This window comes from Triticum aestivum, chromosome 6D, assembly GCF_018294505.1.
Source record: "Triticum aestivum cultivar Chinese Spring chromosome 6D, IWGSC CS RefSeq v2.1, whole genome shotgun sequence".
Classification (NCBI taxonomy): domain Eukaryota; kingdom Viridiplantae; phylum Streptophyta; class Magnoliopsida; order Poales; family Poaceae; genus Triticum; species Triticum aestivum.
The window spans coordinates 486,106,706-486,127,631 of NC_057811.1; the positions used below are offsets into that span (position 1 = coordinate 486,106,706).

The 20,926-nt window shown below is 44.9% G+C and overlaps 1 protein-coding gene across 1 annotated transcript; it reads left to right on the forward strand.

The window, feature by feature from the left end:
- The first annotated feature begins 16,079 nt into the window (after positions 1 to 16,079).
- Positions 16,080 to 19,500, forward strand: LOC123142857 (uncharacterized). The gene is made up of 5 exons (XM_044561580.1): positions 16,080 to 16,160; positions 16,470 to 16,933; positions 17,347 to 17,608; positions 17,688 to 18,104; positions 18,871 to 19,500. The coding sequence occupies exons 1-5, from the start codon at positions 16,080 to 16,082 to the stop codon at positions 19,498 to 19,500; spliced, it is 1,854 nt and encodes a 617-aa protein (XP_044417515.1).
- The last annotated feature ends 1,426 nt before the right edge of the window (positions 19,501 to 20,926 follow it).

The window sequence follows — 20,926 nt, forward strand, 5'->3', positions numbered from 1 at the left end:
GTCATCAGCGGTGCTGGCATGTTCTTCAGTTTGCTGAGCAGATGCTTCAGCCGGAGTGACTTCAATATGCACAGGGGCAGCGGCACTTGAAGCGAGTGTCTTCGTCAGATTGAAGAACCTGACCTTGGCTCCTTTCCCATCAGCATAGTAAGCGTTGAAATCATCGCTGAGGACTTTGATTTCAGACTGGAGCTTTACAAGTTCATTAGTCGTCATAGAGACAACGTTGTTCTTCAGGAACTTCTCCTTCCTGTACTGTGCTTTCTTGAGTTGCCTGGCCTTCTCGTATTTCCATTTTTCTTCACTGATGAAATGGGTCAGCATGTGACTTTGGCCAGGTGTCAACTTGAATTCAGGCATATGAGTGTTTGGGTCCTTGTGCCAGAGATCAATATAGTCGAGGATCAGCTTTGGATCCAAAAGCAGTGGCACTTTTGTGCCCTTGGCTCTAGCGGCCCTGACTTGCCTGTCTCTGATGATTTCAACAAGTTCTTCATCATCAGCTTCGTCTTCATCAGATGGTACTTGGAAGGCGACCTGCTTCTTCTGAGGACTTGGGCGAGAGCCTCGTCCAGCAGTTGTCTTTGTCTTCAGCAGAGAGGGTCCTATTGAAGACTTTTGTGCAGCTGAGGAACTAGCTGAAGCTCCTAAGGCAATAGACATGGCTGTAGTCCTTTGGCACGTGGCAAGATGCACAGGTGCTAAGGATTTTGTCGGAGCAGCTGAGGACTTTGGAGGAGCAGGAGCGGCTTGAGGAATTGGCCGTGAGGGCTGAGCTGAGGAAATTGGCTGTGAGGGTATTGACGAAGAGGCACTTGGCTTGTGCGCAGGCTTCTTTGCCATGGATTTCTTCGGCCGTACAGAGGCCTCAGCAGCAGCAGCAGTGGAATCTTCGTTGAATTTCTTCACTGCATCTTTTGCCTGTTTGGCCAACTTGGCTAGCGCTTGGCCCATTCTTCAGGAAAATCCTCACCGCGCTTGATGCTAGTGGGATCTGCCTCTTGGCCAGGTGCCAATGGAGGTCTTGAGCATGGAGGAGTAACAACGGATTTCTTCATGTATTTTGGAGTCACATACCTGTACTCCCTCCACTCTTTTGCCCATCTCCTTTCTATCCTCTGAATGCGCACCTTGCGCTGATTTTTATCTTCCTCAGGGGGTGTGCAGTATCCAGCATAAATGTCCTCAGGGATTTCAAAGGCAGTATTGACCTCAGGCTTCTTTCCTCCTTTCTGTGGCCTCTTTTCATTAGCCATTTTCTTTAGTTGAGGAATTTGAACAATTGAACTCTCTGAAGAAGTATGCAACTTTTCTTCAAGGAACGCCTGAACGAAGAACACGACGAACTGGGATGTGGAGAAGTGAAGCTCGTCTGTGCAGATTTTCCATGCCCTAACTTGACGGAGGAAGACGACTACGGCTGCGGTAGAGTGAAGATTTCCACGGCCGGCGTGAGTACGTCAGCGACGAGGTCGAGGCAGTGAAGCTCTTCCTCACCGGCGATGATGATGTAGCGGCGGCGCTAGGGTTTGAGAAGCTCGAGCTTGGAGAGAGGTCGAGCGGAGTAAAAGAAGTGAGGAAGGGGAGAAGGGGTATTTATAGCCACGGTGAAAAACGGTTCGCCCGAAGAAATTGGACGAACGTGCCCCTGACCCTTCTCATTCGCATGACATGTGTCAACCACGTATTGAGAAGTGGAGATCGTGTTAGATCGTGGGTGAATAGATAAGTATATCGTGGGAAGCGGAATGGTTTGAGCGGCAAAGCTGAAAATTTGGATAAGATAAGTTAAAAGTTCCGTTCGCAAATTCTTCAGCTGACAAGGACACAGTGAAGATTTTGAACGAGTTTCAAATAGAACGCACATGAAGAATTTGTGAATAGATTGGGTTGAGTATAGCATAGAGGGGGAAGGGTCCGATCACATTCACTTAGCAGAAATAGCAACTTGAAGAATTAGCCATAAGTGAATGCTGTAGAGGACATAAACTCATATATATCTGTATAGCCAATGAAGAGAAACGACGGAAACAGTGAAGATTTTGCAAAGTTGAAGAATATGAACAACTGAGGAATTTCAAAACCGAGGAAAAACTCAAATTGAAGATTTTCAACTTTTGTGGTGGCGTGACCCACCGTATAAGAATGATGATTTCAGACACCGCGTACAATTGTCGTAGGATTCTGAGAATCAAATTCTTCATTAATTTCTTCACACTTAGAGTGTTATTCTTCATTCATTGAACAAAACCGTTTCTTCATGTGTTGCACATCTAAGTCATCAATTTTGCATAAGTGTTAGGATGAGTGTCCTTTTTAAAGAACATTCGAGGATTCTAAGATATTTAGCTCACACCGCAACTTGCTAAATCTCGTCTCATCCAAGGGCTTTGTGAAGATATCGGCTAGCTGTTCTTCAGTCTTCACATGCTCAATAGAAATGTCGCCCTTCAACACATGATCGCGAAGAAAATGATGACGAATCTGAATGTGCTTTGTTTTCGAGTGCTGAACTAGGTTATGAGCAATCTTGATGGCACTCTCATTGTCACAGAAGAGAGGCACATTCTTTACATTGACGCCGTAGTCCTCGAGGGTTTGCTTCATCCACAGCAATTGAGCACAGCAAGAACCAGCAGCAATGTACTCACTTCAGCAGTAGACAGTGATACGCAGTTCTGTTTCTTCGAGGACCAACAGACCAAAGATCGTCCGAGGAAATGACATGTACCAGATGTTGACTTGCGATCCACACGATCACGAGCATAGTCAGAGTCAGAATATCCAACGAGATCAAAAGCCGAGCCCTTGGGGTACCATAATCCTAGTGTTGGTGTGTGAGCTAGATATCGAAGAATATGCTTCACAGCCTTATGGTGTGATTCCTTCGGTGTAGCTTGAAATCGGGCACACATGCAAACACTAAGCATAATATCTGGCCTAGATGCACATAAGTACAATAAAGAACCAATCATGGAGCGGTATACCTTTTGATCGAAGTCAATACCATTTTTATCAGTGCACAGATGGCCATTTGTGGGCATAGGAATTTTGACGCCTTTGCAATCTTGCATGCCGAATTTCCTCAGTACATCCTTGAGGTATTTCTCCTGAGATATGAATATGCCATTGCGGACGAATTTGAAGACCTAAGAAGAATTTCAACTCTCCCATCATAGACATTTGATATTCTTCACTCATCTTATAGGCAAATTCATCACTATAACGTTGGTCAGTACAGCCAAAAATGATGTCATCAACATATATTTGGCATACAAACAATTCATCATCATATGATTTAGTGAAGAGAGTAGGGTCGAGTGAACCGGGTTTGAAGCCTTTCTTCATGAGGAATTCCTTCAAAGTATCATACCACGCCCGAGGGGCCTGCTTGAGGCCATAGAGGGCCTTATTCAGTCTGACTTTGTCAGGATGCTTAGGATCTTCAAAACCTGGGGGTTGAGCAACATATACTTCTTCCTCAAGATTACCATTGAGGAATGCACTTTTCACACCCATTTGATATAAAGTGATATCATGATGGTTAGCATAAGCAAGTAATATGCGAATAGCTTCAAGTCTAGCAACAGGTGCAAAAGTTTTATCGAAATCAATTCCTTCAACCTGTGTGTAGCCTTGAGCTACTAGCCGTGCCTTATTCCTCACCACAAGGCCATTTTCATCTAGCTTGTTGCGGTAGATCCACTTTGTGCCAATGATATTGTGTTTGCGAGGATCTGGACGATTGACCAGTTCCCAAACATTGTTGAGCTTGAACTGATGTAGATCTTCTTGCATGGCCTGAATCCACCCAGGATCCAGAAATGCTTCATCTACCTTAGTGGGCTCTGAGGTAGAGACAAAAGCATAGTGCCCACAAAAGTTAGATAAATGTGAAGCTTTTGAGCGTGTGAGAGGACCTGGTGCTTCAATGTCATCGATGATCTTCTCAACTTGCACTTCTTTTGCAACACGAGGATGAGTAGGTTGTCGTCGAGGAATTTGATCAGCATTTTCTTCAGCACCATTTTCTTCAGCAATTTCTTCAGGTGCATTAGCTCGACGTTCTTCACGTTCTGGAATGAATTCTTTAGCAGATTCTTCGGTAGGAATGACATCCTCAGTAGCCTTGAACTTGATAGTTTCCTCAGGTGCTGGTTCATCTATCACAGAGGGTAGGTGCTCTCTTTGCGAGCCATTAGTTTCATCGAACCACACATCTACAGTTTCAACAACCTTGTGAAGAACAGTGTTGAAGACTCTGTAGGTGTGCGAGTCCTTTCCGTAACCAAGCATAAAACCTTCATGTGCTTTCGGTGCAAATTTAGCATTGTGATGAGGATCTCTAATCCAACATTTAGCACCGAAGACTTTGAAATAACTCACATTGGGTTTTTTGTCAGTGAGGAGTTCATAGGCAGTCTTCTTGAAGAATTTGTGAAGATATACCCTGTTGCTGATGTGGCACGCAGTATAAATTGCCTCAATCCAGAAGTGACGAGGCGTCTTGTACTCATCAAGCATAGTGCGAGCCATCTCAACAAGAGTTCTGTTCTTGCGCTCCACGACGCCATTTTGCTGAGAAGTGTAAGGAGCAGATAACTCATGAGTAATACCAAGTTCATCAAGATAGTCATCAAGACCAGAATTCTTGAACTCAGTTCCATTGTCACTTCTGATGTGCTTGATCTTCACACCAAAGTTGGTTGAAGCCCTCGAGGAAAATCGTTTGAAGACTTCCTGCACTTCATGTTTGTAAGTAACAATGTGTACCCATGTGTAACGAGAGTAAGCATCAACAATAACAAGCCCATAGAGAGATGCGTCATTTGTGACAGCTGAGTAATGGTTAGGACCAAAGAGGTCCATGTGAAGCAATTCGAATGGTCGAGTAGTGGTCATGATAGTATTCGCTGGATGCTTAGCCTTGGTCATCTTTCCAGCTTCACAAGCTCCACATAGGTGATCCTTGAGGAATTTGACATTCTCAATGCCAATGACATGCTTCTTCTTCGCAAGCGTGTGCAAATTCCTCATGCCCGCATGACCAAGTCGTCGATGCCATAGCCATCCTTCTGAAGCTTTTGCAAGTAGGCACATGACTGGTTGCGGTCCTGTAGAGAAATCAACAATATACAAGTCTCCTCTCCTAAAGCCTTCGAAGACTTTGGAATTGTCAGCTTCCATAACCACAACACAACGATACTTGCCAAAGACAACTACCATATCAAGATCACAAAGCATTGAGACAGACATGAGGTTGTATCCTAAGGACTCGACAAGCATGACTTTGTCCATGTGTCGATCCTTTGTGATCGCAACCTTACCTAGACCCAATACCTGACTTTTGCCTTTGTCAGCGAAGATGATATGCTTCAGATGCGATGGTGATAAGGGAGCATCAATCAATAGATTCTTGTCACCAGTCATGTGATTTGTACATCCACTATCGAGGACCCACTCAGTGGCTTTGGGTTGATCATCCTGCAGATGAATTAGTGCAGCTTACGAACTTCATATACTTCATCAATGAAGAATATTACATCAATTCATCAGATCAATTTCATCAAGCAATAGAACAGATAAAGCAGTATGAGGACGTGAGAAATGAAAGTTCATTTCTTCATGATTAGCCTGCGTCCTTTCAGGCACACTTTAGGTCTCCAGCAAATTCTTCAGACGTTCACGCACGTCTGGAGACCTGACCCTGCATAAGAGATTAGTTCTTTTTCTTCACCACCCACATCTGAAGGGGTGGCAAAGAGTTCATCACTCTGCGAGCTCCATACGAGAAGGGTGGCATAGAAGCCAATCCATTTCGTTTCACATAAGAGGAGTTAGGGTAAGCATATGAATAAGCAGAGAAATTCTTCGAGGACTTATGAACATAATGATTAGAAGAATAATGCTCATATTCATAGCCCTTGGCTCTTCCCTACGAAACAGAGTTGTTAGCACAATGATGTTCATATGAGGACTTTGATCCTTTTGAGGAATTTGATCCATGTGAGGAATTTGGTCCGTATGAGGACTTGGATCCATATGAAGAATTTGGTCCGTATGAGGACTTGGATCCATATGAAGAATTTCATCTGGGGTTCCTATTCCTCACAGGTGGTGTCATGAGGACATTCACCTGAAGACTTTCAAGGCACTTTTTGGGAACCCAGATTTTCTTCATAGGGGAACCGTTCCTGCAGTTAGTGCCAACATATCTAGCAAATACTTCACCATTCTGATTTTTGAATAGTTTATAGTTGGAGTCAAATGACTCACAGAAGAATAAGAAGATTCACATGTAAAGCCAGATAAATTAGATGGATCAACTGGAGGTCCCTTTGCAGCAACCCATGAGGTTTTGGGGTACTGCTCAGGCTTCCAATATGTACCATTAGCATTGAGTTTCCTCTCAAAGGCAATACCCTCTTTTCTAGGATTCCTGTTGAGGATCTACTTTTTAAGCACATCACAAAGAGTCTGATGCCCTTTGAGGCTTTTGTACATGCCTGTCATGTACAATTCCTTCAGCCCTGCATCGTCAGTGATACTAGCAATGTCCTCAGATGAGGAATTAGTGATAGCAGAGACAGTTGAAGAATTTGTAGCATTAGAAGCATTTGAACATTCAGGTGAAGAATTAGCAGATTCACGTTCAATGCATTTCAAACATGGAGGAACAAATTCTTCATGAGCAGCGCTGATTTGTTGAGCAAGTAATGAATCGTGCTCCTTCTGAAGATCTTCATAACTCACTTTTAGCTTCTCTAGATCTTGCTTTCTTTGAAGAAATTCATAAGAAAGCTTCTCATGATCAGACAAAAGTGTGTTATGATGACCTTGAAGGTTGTCATACCTAGTCTGAAGTCTCTGAAGATTTTCAGTCAAGGTTTTAGTGCGATCCAATTCTTCACCCAACATATCATCACTCTTGTCTAGCATGTTTTGAACCTTTTCAAGGGCCTTTTGTTGTTTCACAACAATCTTAGCAAGTTTAGAATAGCTAGGCTTAAGGTTTTCATCAGATTCATTTTCACTTGATTCAGATGAGGCATATTTGAGTACCTTGGCACCCTTTGCCATGAAGCAATAGGTGGGAGCGTAGTCATCATTTCCTTCATCAGCCTTGTTGGTGAGGTCATTTTCTTCAGAGTTGAAGATAGACTTGCTGACGAATGCAGTAGCGAGGGCTAGGCTTGCCACACCGGATTCGGAATCCTCAGATGCCTCCTCTTCCTCATTTTCTTCAGATTCAGCCTCAGAGTCCATTTCCTTGCCAATGAATGCCCGAGCCTTCTTGGAGCTACTCTTCTTGTGAGATGAAGACTTTGAGGATTTTGATGATGAAGATTTTGAGGATTTCTTCTTTTTCTTCGTATCATCAGAACTGCAATCCTTGTATTTCTTCTTCTTTGATTAATTTTCCCACTGAGGACAATCTTGAATGTAGTGTCCTGGTTTCTTGCATTTGTGACAAAGCCTCTTCTTGTAGTCACTGGATGAGGAATCATTGCTCCTTGAGGGTCTTCCAAAGCGACCACGTCTTGAGAGCTTTTGGAATTTCTTCACAAGCAGTGCTAGATCATGGCTCAGTTCTTCAGGATCACCAAGACTGCTTTCAGAGTCTTCATCTTCAGACTCAGAAACTGCCTTGGCCTTCAGTGCACGTGATCTGCCATAGCTCGAACCATAGAGATCTCTCTTTTCAGCAAGCTGGAACTCATGAGTGTTTAGCCTTTCGAGGATATCAGCGGGATCAAGTGACTTGTAATCAGCACGCTCTTGTATCATCAAGGCCAGAGTATCAAATGAGGTATCAAGCGATCTCAGCAGTTTCTTCACCACCTCGTGGTCGGTGACGTCAGTGGCACCTAGTGCTTGAAGCTCATTTGAGATGTCAGTGAGGCGATCAAAGGTTTGTTGAACATTCTCATTGTCGAGTCTTTTGAAGCAGTTGAAGAGATTGCGAAGAACATCAACTCGAGAGTCACGCTGTGTTGAGACTCCTTCATTTACTTTGGACAGCCTATCCCAGATAAGCTTAGCAGTTTCCAAAGCACTCACTCTTCCATATTATCCTTTGCTCAGATGGCCACATATGATATTCTTCGCTTGAGAATCGAGTTGCTTGAATCTCTTCACATCGGCAGCGTTCAGTGAGGATGAGACAGAGGGAACACCTTTTTCCACAATATACCAGAGATCATTATCAATTGCCTCAAGATGCATTCGCATCTTATTCTTCCAGTAGGGGTAGTCCGTCCCATCGAAGGTAGGACACCTAGCAGAGACCTTGATCATACCTGCGGTCGACATAACTAAAACTCCAGACGGTTAAACCAAAATCACACAGAACAAGGGAGTACTTTGCTCTGATACCAATTGAAAGTGCGTTATATCGACTAGAGGGGGGGTGAAAAGGCGATTTTTATAAATTCTTCACTGAGGAATTTGTGGGTGAGGAAATTCCTTAGCGAAGAACTACTTGCAGCGGAATAAGTACTCAAAAGTATGCATAGCAGAGCACAAGCATAGTCATCATGATGAAATGAAAACCAGCACAGAGTACAGAAAGCGTAAACACAGGATAACACAGGATGAAGACAAACAGACTGAGGAAATTGAACCGAGGAAATTGAGAAAGTCTTCAGTCAAACTCTTCAAACACAGATATGAACAATTGCACAACACAGGAATGAGGAAATGAAAGAGTTGAGGAAATAGAACCAGTTGGCTTGGTGAAGACAATGATTTGGTAGACCAGTTCCAACTGCTGTCTCAGTTGTACATCTGATTGGAGCGGCTAGGTATTTAAACCTGAGGACACCCAGTCCCGGACACACAGTCCTCACCGTATTCTCCTTGAACTAAGGTCACACAGACCTCGTCCAATCACTCGTGGTAAGTCTTCAGGTGACTTCCGAACCTTCACAAACTCGGTCACTCGGCGATCCACAATTTCCTCTTGCATGCTCTAGACCATGACGCCTAACCGTCTGGAAGAAGCACAGTCTTCAAAGGTAACAAACGTCGGATCCACGCAGGATCAATCTCTTCAGTGATGCTCAATCACTTTGGGTTTGTAGGTGTTTGGGTTTGGGGTTTTTCCTCACTTGATGATTTTCGCTCAAAGTCCTCGGAGGATGGGACGCTCTCAAATGACAAGTGTCAGTTTCTCTCGGAGCAGCCAACCAGCTAGTGGTTGTAGGGGGCGGCTATTTATAGCCTAGGGAGCAGCCCGCATGATAAGACATAAATGCCCTTCAATGATATGACCGTTAGGTGGGTAGATATTTTGGGACAGCTGGCGCATAGCACAGCAACGGTCGGAAAATTTGAGGTTCAAATTCCTCAGGGCTATCATGTTCCCCACTGTATAGGCAATCCGCACTGGCGAATTCCTAACTCCTCAGTCAGAACAAATTCCTTAGAGACCAGAAGAACTTCGTCTCTGTCACTGAAGAATATGACTGAACTGTATGAGATTTTCAGTGGCTTCACTCGAAGGGATTGGTAGGTGTAGGATTTTGAGTTGAGCATCACATGGAAATTTTTCCTTAGTATTTTCTCGACCCCTTTAACAGTACGGTGTTTCCTATGACTCAAGAAAGAGAAAATGAAACTACGAAAACAAAAGTCTTCACGCTTCATGTTCCTCAAAAGAATACCAAGTCTTCAAGGTCACACCAATTTCTTCACTTTCAAAGTCTTCAGAAAGTCTTCAGAAATCCAAAGTCTTCAGTCGAAGAACTTCATTTTTAGGGGTCGACTTTCTCTGTAATTATCAAACTCCTCATAGACCTATAGATCTGTGTACACTCACAAACGCATTAGTCCCTTAACCTATAAGTCTTCAATACACCAAAATCATGAAGGGGCACTAGATGCACTTACAACTGCAGGTTTCGCATCTGTACGCATCCGCTTAGTTGGAGGAGATACCTTGCTTTCAGTTCCTTTTGCTGGGGGTTAATTTGATTTTCTGCCCTTTTGAAGCCTGTAGCCGTCACTTGAGTGACCCTCTTGCAGGAGGAGGAAAATAGGTTGAATTAAGCGATAGGTCGGTCGTAGAGTTTCAATAAAATTTCTTAGGGACGAACAGTACATGGGCGGAGAGGCGAAGGAGAGGACCGCGCCGGCGCGGGCCCTGGAGGAGAGAACCCAGGGTAGTGTACTTCTAGGTTATGCATAGTCAATAACATAAAACATATCTTCTAGGGTATGCAGGGTCAACAGAACCCTGGAGGAGATAATTTTTGGACCCGAAGCGTAGTAAAATACATATCTTTATAATAAACTTTTGTACTTACTTAAACTAGTTGCATAACACTATAGATTAATTTAGTACATTTCTATAATACTCAGCTAGCATAGTCAATAACATAAAATATTTTCTAAATAATTGTTATAATGTTCTCTGTTTGATATGCAGTTTAAATGTATAGTGCTAAATTTTACTGCTCCTAAATTTAAATTGTATAATATAAAATTTCCTATTTGAATTAATTCTTTTAAATTTTATTAAGTATATAGTGTATAAATATATATTTCCATGTGTGTGTGTGTGTTCGTCTATATATACATTAAATATCATGACAGAGATTTGTAAAGCATACAGTCTAACAAGTATATATTAATTAATAGTGGTTTCTAGTATATTACTATTAGATAAGCTTATATAAACTGCAAGGGTATGCCAAATGTGTCTTGCAACTTGGGTTCATTAACAAATTGGCAACATGTGCATGATTTCTACTTGTACTTCAAATAACACAGTTATTCTAACCATCGAAGAATATAGAAAATTGCAGACTCTACTTTTGCACACATATGATAAGCTCATTTAAAATGTGACAAGTTTATTTTGTGTATACCAAAGCTTCCACTAGTTAATTTGAATATATTACCATTTTTAATACATAGGATATATGATCATTTTTTAATATATGATCATTTTTGAATGTGACAAGTTTATTTTGTGTATACCAAAGCTTCCACTAGTTAATTTGAATATATGAAAATTTAGAATGTGATAAGCTCATTTTGAATATATGATCATTTTTTTAAATCATGAACATTGTTTTGAAATCTTGATTTATATATAACGCACGGACATTTTAAAAAATCACGAACATTTTATAATTTGCAATTGTTTCCAAAAGTTGCAACTTTTGAAAATTTGGAATTTTTGGAAATCCTGAATTAATTTAAAAAGGTAAAACAAAACATAAATGAGAAAAGAAAAAGAAAAAATATATGAAAAAACAGGGCTTTCACACCCCGCACATGGGCGGGCCCATGAACGCATGTGGTGAGAGGAGGAAACATGCCTACTATTCATAAGAGAGAAAAAGGGAAGACCCTGGGATCGAACCCGGGTCTCCACTATGGCATATGAGGGTATCACGATATGAGAACCGAACATGACGGCGACTTTAAAAAAATCGAACCGTTTTCTTAATTTATGGGTGGCATAGTGGGTAATTTATGGCAACTTCGGGGGTGCCGACGAACAGACAGAAACACTAATGAGTTTATTAGTAACTAGGTAATTGTCCGTGCGTTGCAACGGGGCAAACATATTCTTGTGGCTTAATTGTGTCTAACATATACCTTTAGGGATCATTGGACCGTATTAACTTCTTCCTCAACCAATTAAATCACTCTCTACTTTCCCGATCGAAGCTCGATACCTACGTCCAGACTCCCTCTAGAGATATGCATGAATCATATGTTTGAACCCTTTAGAGACATGCACAAATCATAGGTATGGTAAAGTACACTGATATGGTGGGCATGGATAGTTGGAACCCATGTTGGCAAAACTTCCACAACATGGATGGAATAATTAATATTATATATGAAGATGGCGATGTAGAGGAAATATCACCTCTAAAATATGTCACTTTGCTTTTATTCTAACAAAATAAAATTAAAAAATGAATGTCCGACAGATAGACTTGCTTATGTAAAAATTGTGTGTTGCTATGGAATAAAATTACGATTTTTAACAATGTTTAACTAACTCTTATGATTTGCTGATATATAAATGAATTTAAGAATTGCCCAAAATGTTTGCAATATTTTACCATGTAGAGATGATAAACCAATTAAAAAAGGCACTAATTTTGCACTATCAAGCTGCGATTTGTACCGCTGCACCCCGGCCCTCTCGACTCCTTACCTCTTGCGAGCACCATTGCTGCCGTAAAAGGATATTTCCAAGCCAGTAAAATGCAGGATATCAAGAAATTGGTAACCCATATTAGAGAAAATTGTTATACTCAATCTCTGGATGTAATGGGCTAGAATGCTCAACGTCGCCTTACGTGACACAAATCATGAATATATAGTTGGCTGGTTGGTTTTAGGAAACATTCCACTGTCTTCAACCATCTGCTATATAACCGTCAAACAAATGTAAGACATGGTCAGAACATCAACAACAAACTTTAGATTTTCCATGAATTATCTAAACCAATAGTATGCATCAGTTGCACGCGCAAGAGACAGCAGGGTGCACTTGTGCACGCACACAACAATACTTACAGTTTGGAAATATAAGATCATGTCTTCTGGCCGGTACAGCCCTACTTACGTACAGAGGTCGTAACCGATGAAGGTGCCGTCCAGTGGATGCTTGTAGCGCCGACGTGCTCCGGCATGGAATCCTCACGCCGCTGCATGGCCCATGACAGGCCAAACAATGGTTGCCGTATGAAGACCCTTGCCGCATTTATCGACGCTGGCTTGCCACAATCACCGAAACCCAAAGCGCACTGCGCACCTCGCCGGATAAAACATCGGCAGCCCAGTGGCAGACAAGAAAGGTGTGGAAGCAGGGGACGAGAAACCTTGTGGTGCTGCCATTGAACAGCAGCAGCGTAGCAGCAAAATGGCATCTCTCACGCAGGTCTCACCAGCGTCGCGTCGCGTCGCTCCGTCTGTGATGCATCTACCCATCTCCTTCACAGATCGAGCGCTGCACCCATATTCCCTCTCCTCCCTGCCCCCTCCATTCGAGCAGGGGCGTACGTGCATCAGCGCCGCAACGCACACCAGCGCGTGGTCACGGACCTTGGCTGCCTCGCTGCACGAAGAGCAGGCGGACCTCTACATCGGCTAGCGACCCGCTTCCCGCATCCCCTCTTTTCCCGGACGGTGACCTCTCCTCTACTCGGGATAGCCCCCTCTCTCTCCACGAGACCACCACTATCGACTTGACGCGCCCCTAAATCCATGATGGATCTAGACGAGCGAGGCGAGAGAGGGAGGGTTAGGCATCTGGCGGGTGGCAGCTGGGAGGAGCGAATAAAGGAGAGGATCGAGGGAGGCAAGGTGAGTGAACGATTAAAGGAAGGAAAAGGAGAGATTACCGTCCGTGATTGACCTGAATTAATTTGTTACCCAAATATGATATTGATTGCCACATGTGAATTGATAGAATTGCCAAATATTGATCGGGAGGACGGGACGAAGGGTGGGAGGACGTAAGAGGGGACGCCTGGGATTGCATGCCCATCTGGAGATTACGTCCTTATTTCCTGCGCCTGATTTTTTCTTAGTGGTTGGTTGTGTTTCCTTTTAGGCTTTTATTAGGGGCGGGCGAAGGGCGAGCGATCGCTCGTTGACGGAAGAGTCGGACGAAGCGAGGGGAACGTAAGAGGGGAGAGGGAACCTTACGTTTCTTTTAGGGCGCTGATAGGCGCCGGCGCACCGGCCCAACTTTGGGCCGGTCAGGCCTGAGCCGTTCGATCTGGCCTGCCGCATTCGTCCGATTCTCGCATCTCCCCCTCGCTTCGTCTTCTCCTCTGGTCAACGCTCCCAAGAAAAACGTCCCCGTCCCAGCCAAACTTCCTTCCTGAAGTTGCGCGTGCGCTCCCTGACGAGTTTGCCGCTCCCCTCGACACTCCTTGCAACACCCCCGTCCCCACCCCCATCCCCGCTTCGAAAAACTGGACACGCCGGCTTCCCCACGGCCGCAACACCGGCGGTCACGGGTCTAGCAAAACCGGTGGCCGACGAGTTACAAAACGGTGAGTTTTTTCAAAGCTGGAACGGGCGATTTAAAACGATGCAACCAGCTGAAACGAAAGTTGCAACCGGTGATTCAAAAAGCTACTAGCGGCGATAAAAAAAATGCAAACAAACTAATCAGAAGCTGGAACCGGCGATTCAAAAAGCTGGAACCGGCGATTCAAAAAGCTGGAACCGGCAATTATAAAAGTTGCAATCGGCTGATGAAAAAGCTACAACCGATGATTTGAAACTGGTACCGAAGATCCAAAAAGCTACAACCGGCTGATAAAAAAGCTACACAAGCGATTTAAATAAAGCTACAACCGATGATTTGAAACTGGTAGCTTGGAAGCTGGAACCGATGATTTCAAGAAAAGATGCAACACAAGCGATTTAAATAAAAAAAAGCTGAAACGCGATTTAGAAGGATGCAACCCGTTAAGCAGATTGCTACTACCGGCAATTAAAAAAGCTACAACCGTGTGGGCAATTTGATAGCCGAATCCATCCCTGGGAGAGTGGATCTCACCGCCCCCCGCCGCTCGCAAATTCCACCGGCATGCGTGCGGCGTCGTCCCCGCCACACGCAACACCACGTCTCCTGCTCCTACCGCGCGGCTCCTGACCTCCAGCAACAACCAGCGGCAGCGCACGCAGCCACCCCCTGTTGCATCCAGAAGACAAAAAAAAGCTTGCAGGAGTGGATTGGCAGCGCCACCGTAGCAGATCAGCCCCTCGAATTGATGAAGCAGGTCAGCGGCGTGGAGCTACGGGAGAGGAGGAGGCCTTGGCGGAAGCAACGCAGTAGCTTGGAGCAGCCATGCCCGTGAGAGATTGAGAGTAATGGTGGGGGAGAAACACGGAAGGAAAGAATAAGGAGAGGAAAGATATTTTCTGAGTAGAGCGGCGCTGTGTATCGTATGATTGTACGCCAACGTGCGGCTCACGAGGGACCGGCCGAGTGTTTCAGCCGGCGCGCCGTCCCCAAACATTTACCTTTCTTTTAGGTAGTAGAGAAGAGAGAGAGTAGAGATAAGGTAGTATTATAGATAATATGACATGGTTTGGTTAGTACATAGTTCCTCTTCTTTCATAGCCCACCACTTTTAGTTGATGTAGCTATGGACATGGGTCCTTTGCACAAGGTTGAGCAAAGAGGCCAGGCTGCACAACGGCGTGATGAAATGAAGTGCATGCATCGACGCATGAGAGGATAGAAAGCGGATCCGAGAGGAGGGACGACGCTAGTGGAAAATATATTGTCTGCCAAAAAACAATCGATGATCAGTTGCGAGTTCCTTTAAAACTAGAGGTGAAACTTTTTTTTATTAAATTACAAAAATCTTATTGTTTGGCAATAACATTTTCCGCCAAATGTTTTTTAGCATTCCATAAACAAACTCGAATTTTTTTGAGACAAATAAACAAACTCAGATATAGCACGAATTCTTTGACTACGATACATTCTTGCATCCTGAAAAATTCAGCGATGGCCTTTGCAGCTCGTGAACCTTTAGGGCCTTTAAAGCCCATCCAACGTGGTGAGTTAGTTGTCAACCCTAAGAGCATCTTCAACAGACGCGCGGTAGCGCCGCACGCTAAAACAGTCTTGCAGCACTGAAATAGTGTTTTTGCGTGCGAGAGGTTTACCAGACGCACAAAAACACGACGACCAACCCGGCGGCCTCATATGCAGCAGCCCGTGCCCCAAATTTGCTGCCCCGCAGCCCACGTGCGCTAAAGTTACAACTTCGTTTTTGTACGCGCTCTATTTACAACTTCTGCTGGAACGCTGTTTTTGAGTACGCGCGCTATATAAGCATCTTTTCCAGCGCGCGGCTTATGTAGCGCGTCTGTTGGAGATGCTCTAACAGCTTCGCACGCTGCAAACTCTGCCTCCGGGGAGGACCGGCGGCGGCGTGAGCTCTGTTTCGGGGAGAAGCGACGGCCGCGGAACATGAACCAGGTTTGCCCCTCGGCTCATCGATCGACCCCAACTCTGAAGCTTGGAGTGTCAACGATGGATTGGTTACATACATTTTCGATGAACTCGCAGGTCCGCCATGACGTCGTTCGCCGGCGTATCCGTCCTGGCCGACAGCGGGCTGTGCCCAGCCACCGAGTCGCCCGTCGAAACCAGCACGGTCTGTGGGTAGCACCTGCTAGTGGTCCAAGACTACTCCGGTGTCAAAGACAAGATGCCCACCAGCGAGAGCATCGCCTCCCGCCCATTCATGGTAGGAGGCCATCGCTGGATCATTAAGTACTACCCCAACGGTGAAAGCCAGAGCTGCGTCGACTTCATTTCCCTCTATGTTTCCCGCCTCCGCGACGATGACGCCAAGAAGCCCGTGGAAGCCAAGTTAGGTTTCAATTTCGTCGACCAGGTTGAGACGCAGAATCCGGTCTACTTACGTCAAGCCAGAAAATACAACTTCACTGGTTCTTCCTAGGGCCAGGACAAGTTTATCAGAAAAGACGCCCTCGAACGATCGCCGTATCTAAGGGGTAATTATTTCATCATTCGGTGCGACATCATGGTCTTCAACAACACCAAGGACGATGCCGGTGGTCGAAAGGCGCTCCTACCTGACATTTGCCATGATTTTAACGTTCTCTTCCAAACTGAAGGGGGTGTTGATGTGAAGTTCGAGGTCGGTGGTGACATAATCGACGCACACCGATGTGTGCTTGCAGCCCGATCTAAGGTCTTCATGGCACAACTCTTTGGCCCCATGAAAGAGACGTCTAGCGTCATACAGATCAAAGACATGGAAGCAAAAGTGTTCGGGGCCTTGCTTAGCTTCATCTACACGGACTCATTCCCTGAGATGTTGTATGACAACGACATGGAGACGGACAAAATGCCAGGAGTTGTGAAACAAGAACAAAAAGAGGAATCATCTGAGGACAAAATGTGAGAAGGCATGGAACAAACGTGGGACTCAGGTACCAGCCGGCGGCGCAAACTAAACTCTCTCTGTTTCTGGCGAGAAGTTAAGGACAGCGAGTTTGCCATGTCCTCGTTTGCCGGCGTATCCGTCTACCGTCTTGGACGGCAGCAAGCTGTGCCCTTCAACCAAGACCTTTGTCAAGACCAGCTCGGCCTGCAGATACCACCTACTTGTTGTCCAAGGTTACGCTCAAACCAAGAAGGAGACACCCGCTGGTCGGTGCATCGCCTCTCATCATTCCGGGATAGGAGGCCATCGCTGGTCCAATCGCGTACTATCCTATTGGCGAAAACGTGAATAATGGCAAGTTCGTTTCTCTCTATGTTTGCCGTCTCGACTGCGACGAAATGCATGTGGAAGCCAAGTTTGACTTTAGTTTCATCGACGTGGTTGAGTGGCAGAATCAAGTGTGCATTCATGGGAAGAAAACATACAGCTTCCCCTCCGAGGCCTCTTCTTGGGGCCCCTACAAGTTTATTAAAATAGATGCCCTTGAACGATCAATGAATCTAGAGCAGGATGACTGTTTCACCATCCGGTGTGACACCATGGTCTGCAACACCGAGGATGATGCTAGTGACACCAGGGTGCTCCTGCCTGATATACACCACAACCTTATCAATCTTCTTCACAGTAAGGTGGGTGTTGATGTGACGTTCGAGGTCGACGGTGAGACGTTTGCTGCTCATCAATGCATGCTTGCTTCCCAATCTAAAGTCTTTCATGGCGCAACTCTTTGGCCCCATGAAGGAGGGCACTTCCACACCCGGTGTCATACATATCAAAGACATGGAAGCAAAAGCGTTTAAGGCCTTGCTTGACTTTATCTACACAGACTCATTCCCTGACATGGAGGGGGATGAAATGTCAGAAGCTATGGAAGAAGAACAGGAAGAGAAGTCAACAGATGATGAAATATGGCTGCAATGGCTCCATGACTTGTTGGTAGCGGCAGACAGATATGACATCCAGTGGCTCAAGTGCATATGTGAGAAACAGATGTCTAAGAAAATAGGTGTGAGGTCGGTGATGTCCACTCTTGCTCTAGCCGAGCAGCACCACTGCCAAGGTTTGAAGGAGGCATGCTTCAAGTTTATCCAAGTCGAGTCCTCCTCATGTTTGCAAAAAATAATGGTATCTAATGGTTGGGATCACGTTTGTAGGACCTATCCCTTAGTTTTGAAGGAGCTCTTTGCCATGCTTGCTTCAAACCACCGGAAGTAACACTTTGTATGTGGTACATTTGTTCCTTAGTTACACTTAGCGAGATGCTTATGCACATAGGATCCTCTGGAGAGATTGTACTCCGCATGTGTTGCTTTCGTATTGTCATGATTATAATTTGCCTATTTGTTGAATCAGAAAAATTCAGCGGCCGGATGTGTGAAAGTGCAAATTGATCTAACACAATGAAGACATGTTAGTTGTTCTCTGGAGATATTGAAGCAGTGTGCAGATTCCCTAGCTACTCCTTTTATCCTCTAACATTTCTCCGTTCATTAGTTGTGGTCTTTCCTCTCATGAAAACCTTTCTCTAGTGGTTGTCAACAAGAACCGTGCAAGTGTTAAGCACTTATTGTTTTGTTAGTATTTGCTGGTCCTCACGTGCACTATTGCATCTTTTGAGAAGTTGTCTGTTCGACAATATTTGTCCCAAAGAAGACAAGTTAATTAATGCTTGTGAATGGTATTAGAAAAAAGGAAAAAAAATAATTTTTTAAATAATAAAGGGAGGAAAGAAGAGCCATGCATGTTGGCACATACATACGTTGTGTACGGCCTGAATCCGATTCGTTGACCATCCAAACTCTGCAGCGTTCTCGTCCGATTAGGGCTTAATTTGTGTCGTCCTCCGTTGTGCTTGTGCCATACCAGTTATACTACTACTCGGTCCGTCTAGATGCATAAGGATCTCCCTCCGGCGGCGCAAACCCTCTCTGTTTTCGGCGACAAGCGAGCAACGTCGGCGCATAGAGAGTCGGCCATGTCGTCGTTTGCCAGCTTATCCGTCCTGTCCGACGGCAAGCTATGCCCAGCCACCGCATCGCCCGTCGACACCGGCAGGGACTGCGGGAACCACCTGCTCGTGGTCCACGACTGCTCGCGCACCAAAAAGGTGACACCCACCGGCGACAGCATCAGCTCTCGTATCTTCATGGTAGGAGGCCATGGCTGGTACATCGAGTACTTCCCTAACGGCGAAAACTCTGGCTGCGCCGACTTCATTTCCCTCTCTCTTTCCTGTTTTCGTGCCGACAAGAAGAAGCCCGTGGAAGCCATGTTCGTTTTCAGCTTCGTCGACCAGGTTGAGAAGCAGAATCCAGTCTACCTTCGTCAAGAGGACATGTGCATCTTCGCTGGCTCCTCTGGGGCAGCAACAGGTTTATCACAAGAGATGCCCTTGAACAATCGGTGGATCTCAAGCATGATTGTTTCACCATCCGGTGCGACATTATGGTCTGCAACAACACCGAGGATGATGTCGCTGGCACCAAGGTGGTGCTCCCGCCTAACATCAGGCTGGTCATAGTGGGAGTAACTTAGCTAATAACATAACGCATTCCAAGATAAGTTTGCTTATGTGGCATGTAGTTAATGAGGAAAGAGGTATTTAGAGTAACATAATATGTTATCATCACATAACACTTCTCAACGCAATATGAGTCTACAAACTAATAAATACAACCACCTATGACACTACTTCTGTGTTACTCCTCACTATGAAGGTAGTAAAGTAGACTAGTGTCATATGCATGACACTAGTGTATGTTACTCCCCCTATGACCAGCCTCATGTGCTGACACTTTGACCATCTCCTTCAAACCGGGGTGGGTGCTGATGTGGAATTTGAGGTCGGCGGTGAGACACTGGCTGCGCACCGGTGTGTGCTTGCAGCCCGATCCAAGGTTTTCATGTCGCAGCTCTTCGGCCCCATGATGGAGGGCACCACTAAGGCCACTGTCAATAGAATTGAGAACATCGTACATTGTACACCCTGTGACGTTAACAAAGATGTTCTCAATTCTCCTAGATAGATCTTGCGTGAGCGTAGGAATTTTTTTAAAATTACATGCTACGTTTCCCAACAGTGGCATCCGAGCTAGGTCTATGCGTAGATGATATGCACGAGTAGAACACAAAGAGTTGTGGGTGGTGATCGTCATACTGCTTACCACCAATGTCTTATTTTGATTCGACGGTATTGTTAGATGAAGCAGCCCAGACCAACACTACTAGGGAAAAGCCTAGCAGTAGCGCGGATTAAATGCTTATCAGTAGCGCGGTTTGACCCGCGTTGCTACTATCTAGGTATAGCAGCAGCGTTTGTATGCAACACGCGCTGCTGCTAATAGCTGCAGCGCCCTTTAACAAAGAGCGCTGCTGCTAAGAGCACCCTGCTGCTAAAGTCATACCCCGCGCTACTGTTATTAGTTTTTGAATTTTTTTTCCTGCTCCGTATTTTGTGCTGCTGAATTTTGTTTAGGGCTTTATACAATAATCTCTAGCATATCATACATATACAAATGTAATCATAGCTTATACATACAAATAGTCTCATCAAATCATGTCATCATCATAATCATCATCGGACACATAGTGGTATCTCGACATCATCTCGAAAATAGCGATACAAGTCTCAAATACTTGCATCTACATCGTCATCCATCTAAACAATGATATACGCGAGAAGAGCTATCACTATGAGTGATAGCGGAACTATGCAGTACATGAGGCGGCGGTTATGAGTCCTCTCTCGCTAGCGTGAACCTCAAGTAACTAGCGTCTGCTTCTTGTCTGCTTTTGAAGCCTTTATGGCTGGCGCCCGAGACCCCCTCCACTTGCGCTTGACACTCATGCCACTCGTCGTACACTCCCAGAACTTTCCCTTTGTACACGACATAGCACTCCTTCTTCGTCATCAAGAATCTAGGTACCTGTTAGAGATGCATCTTCAT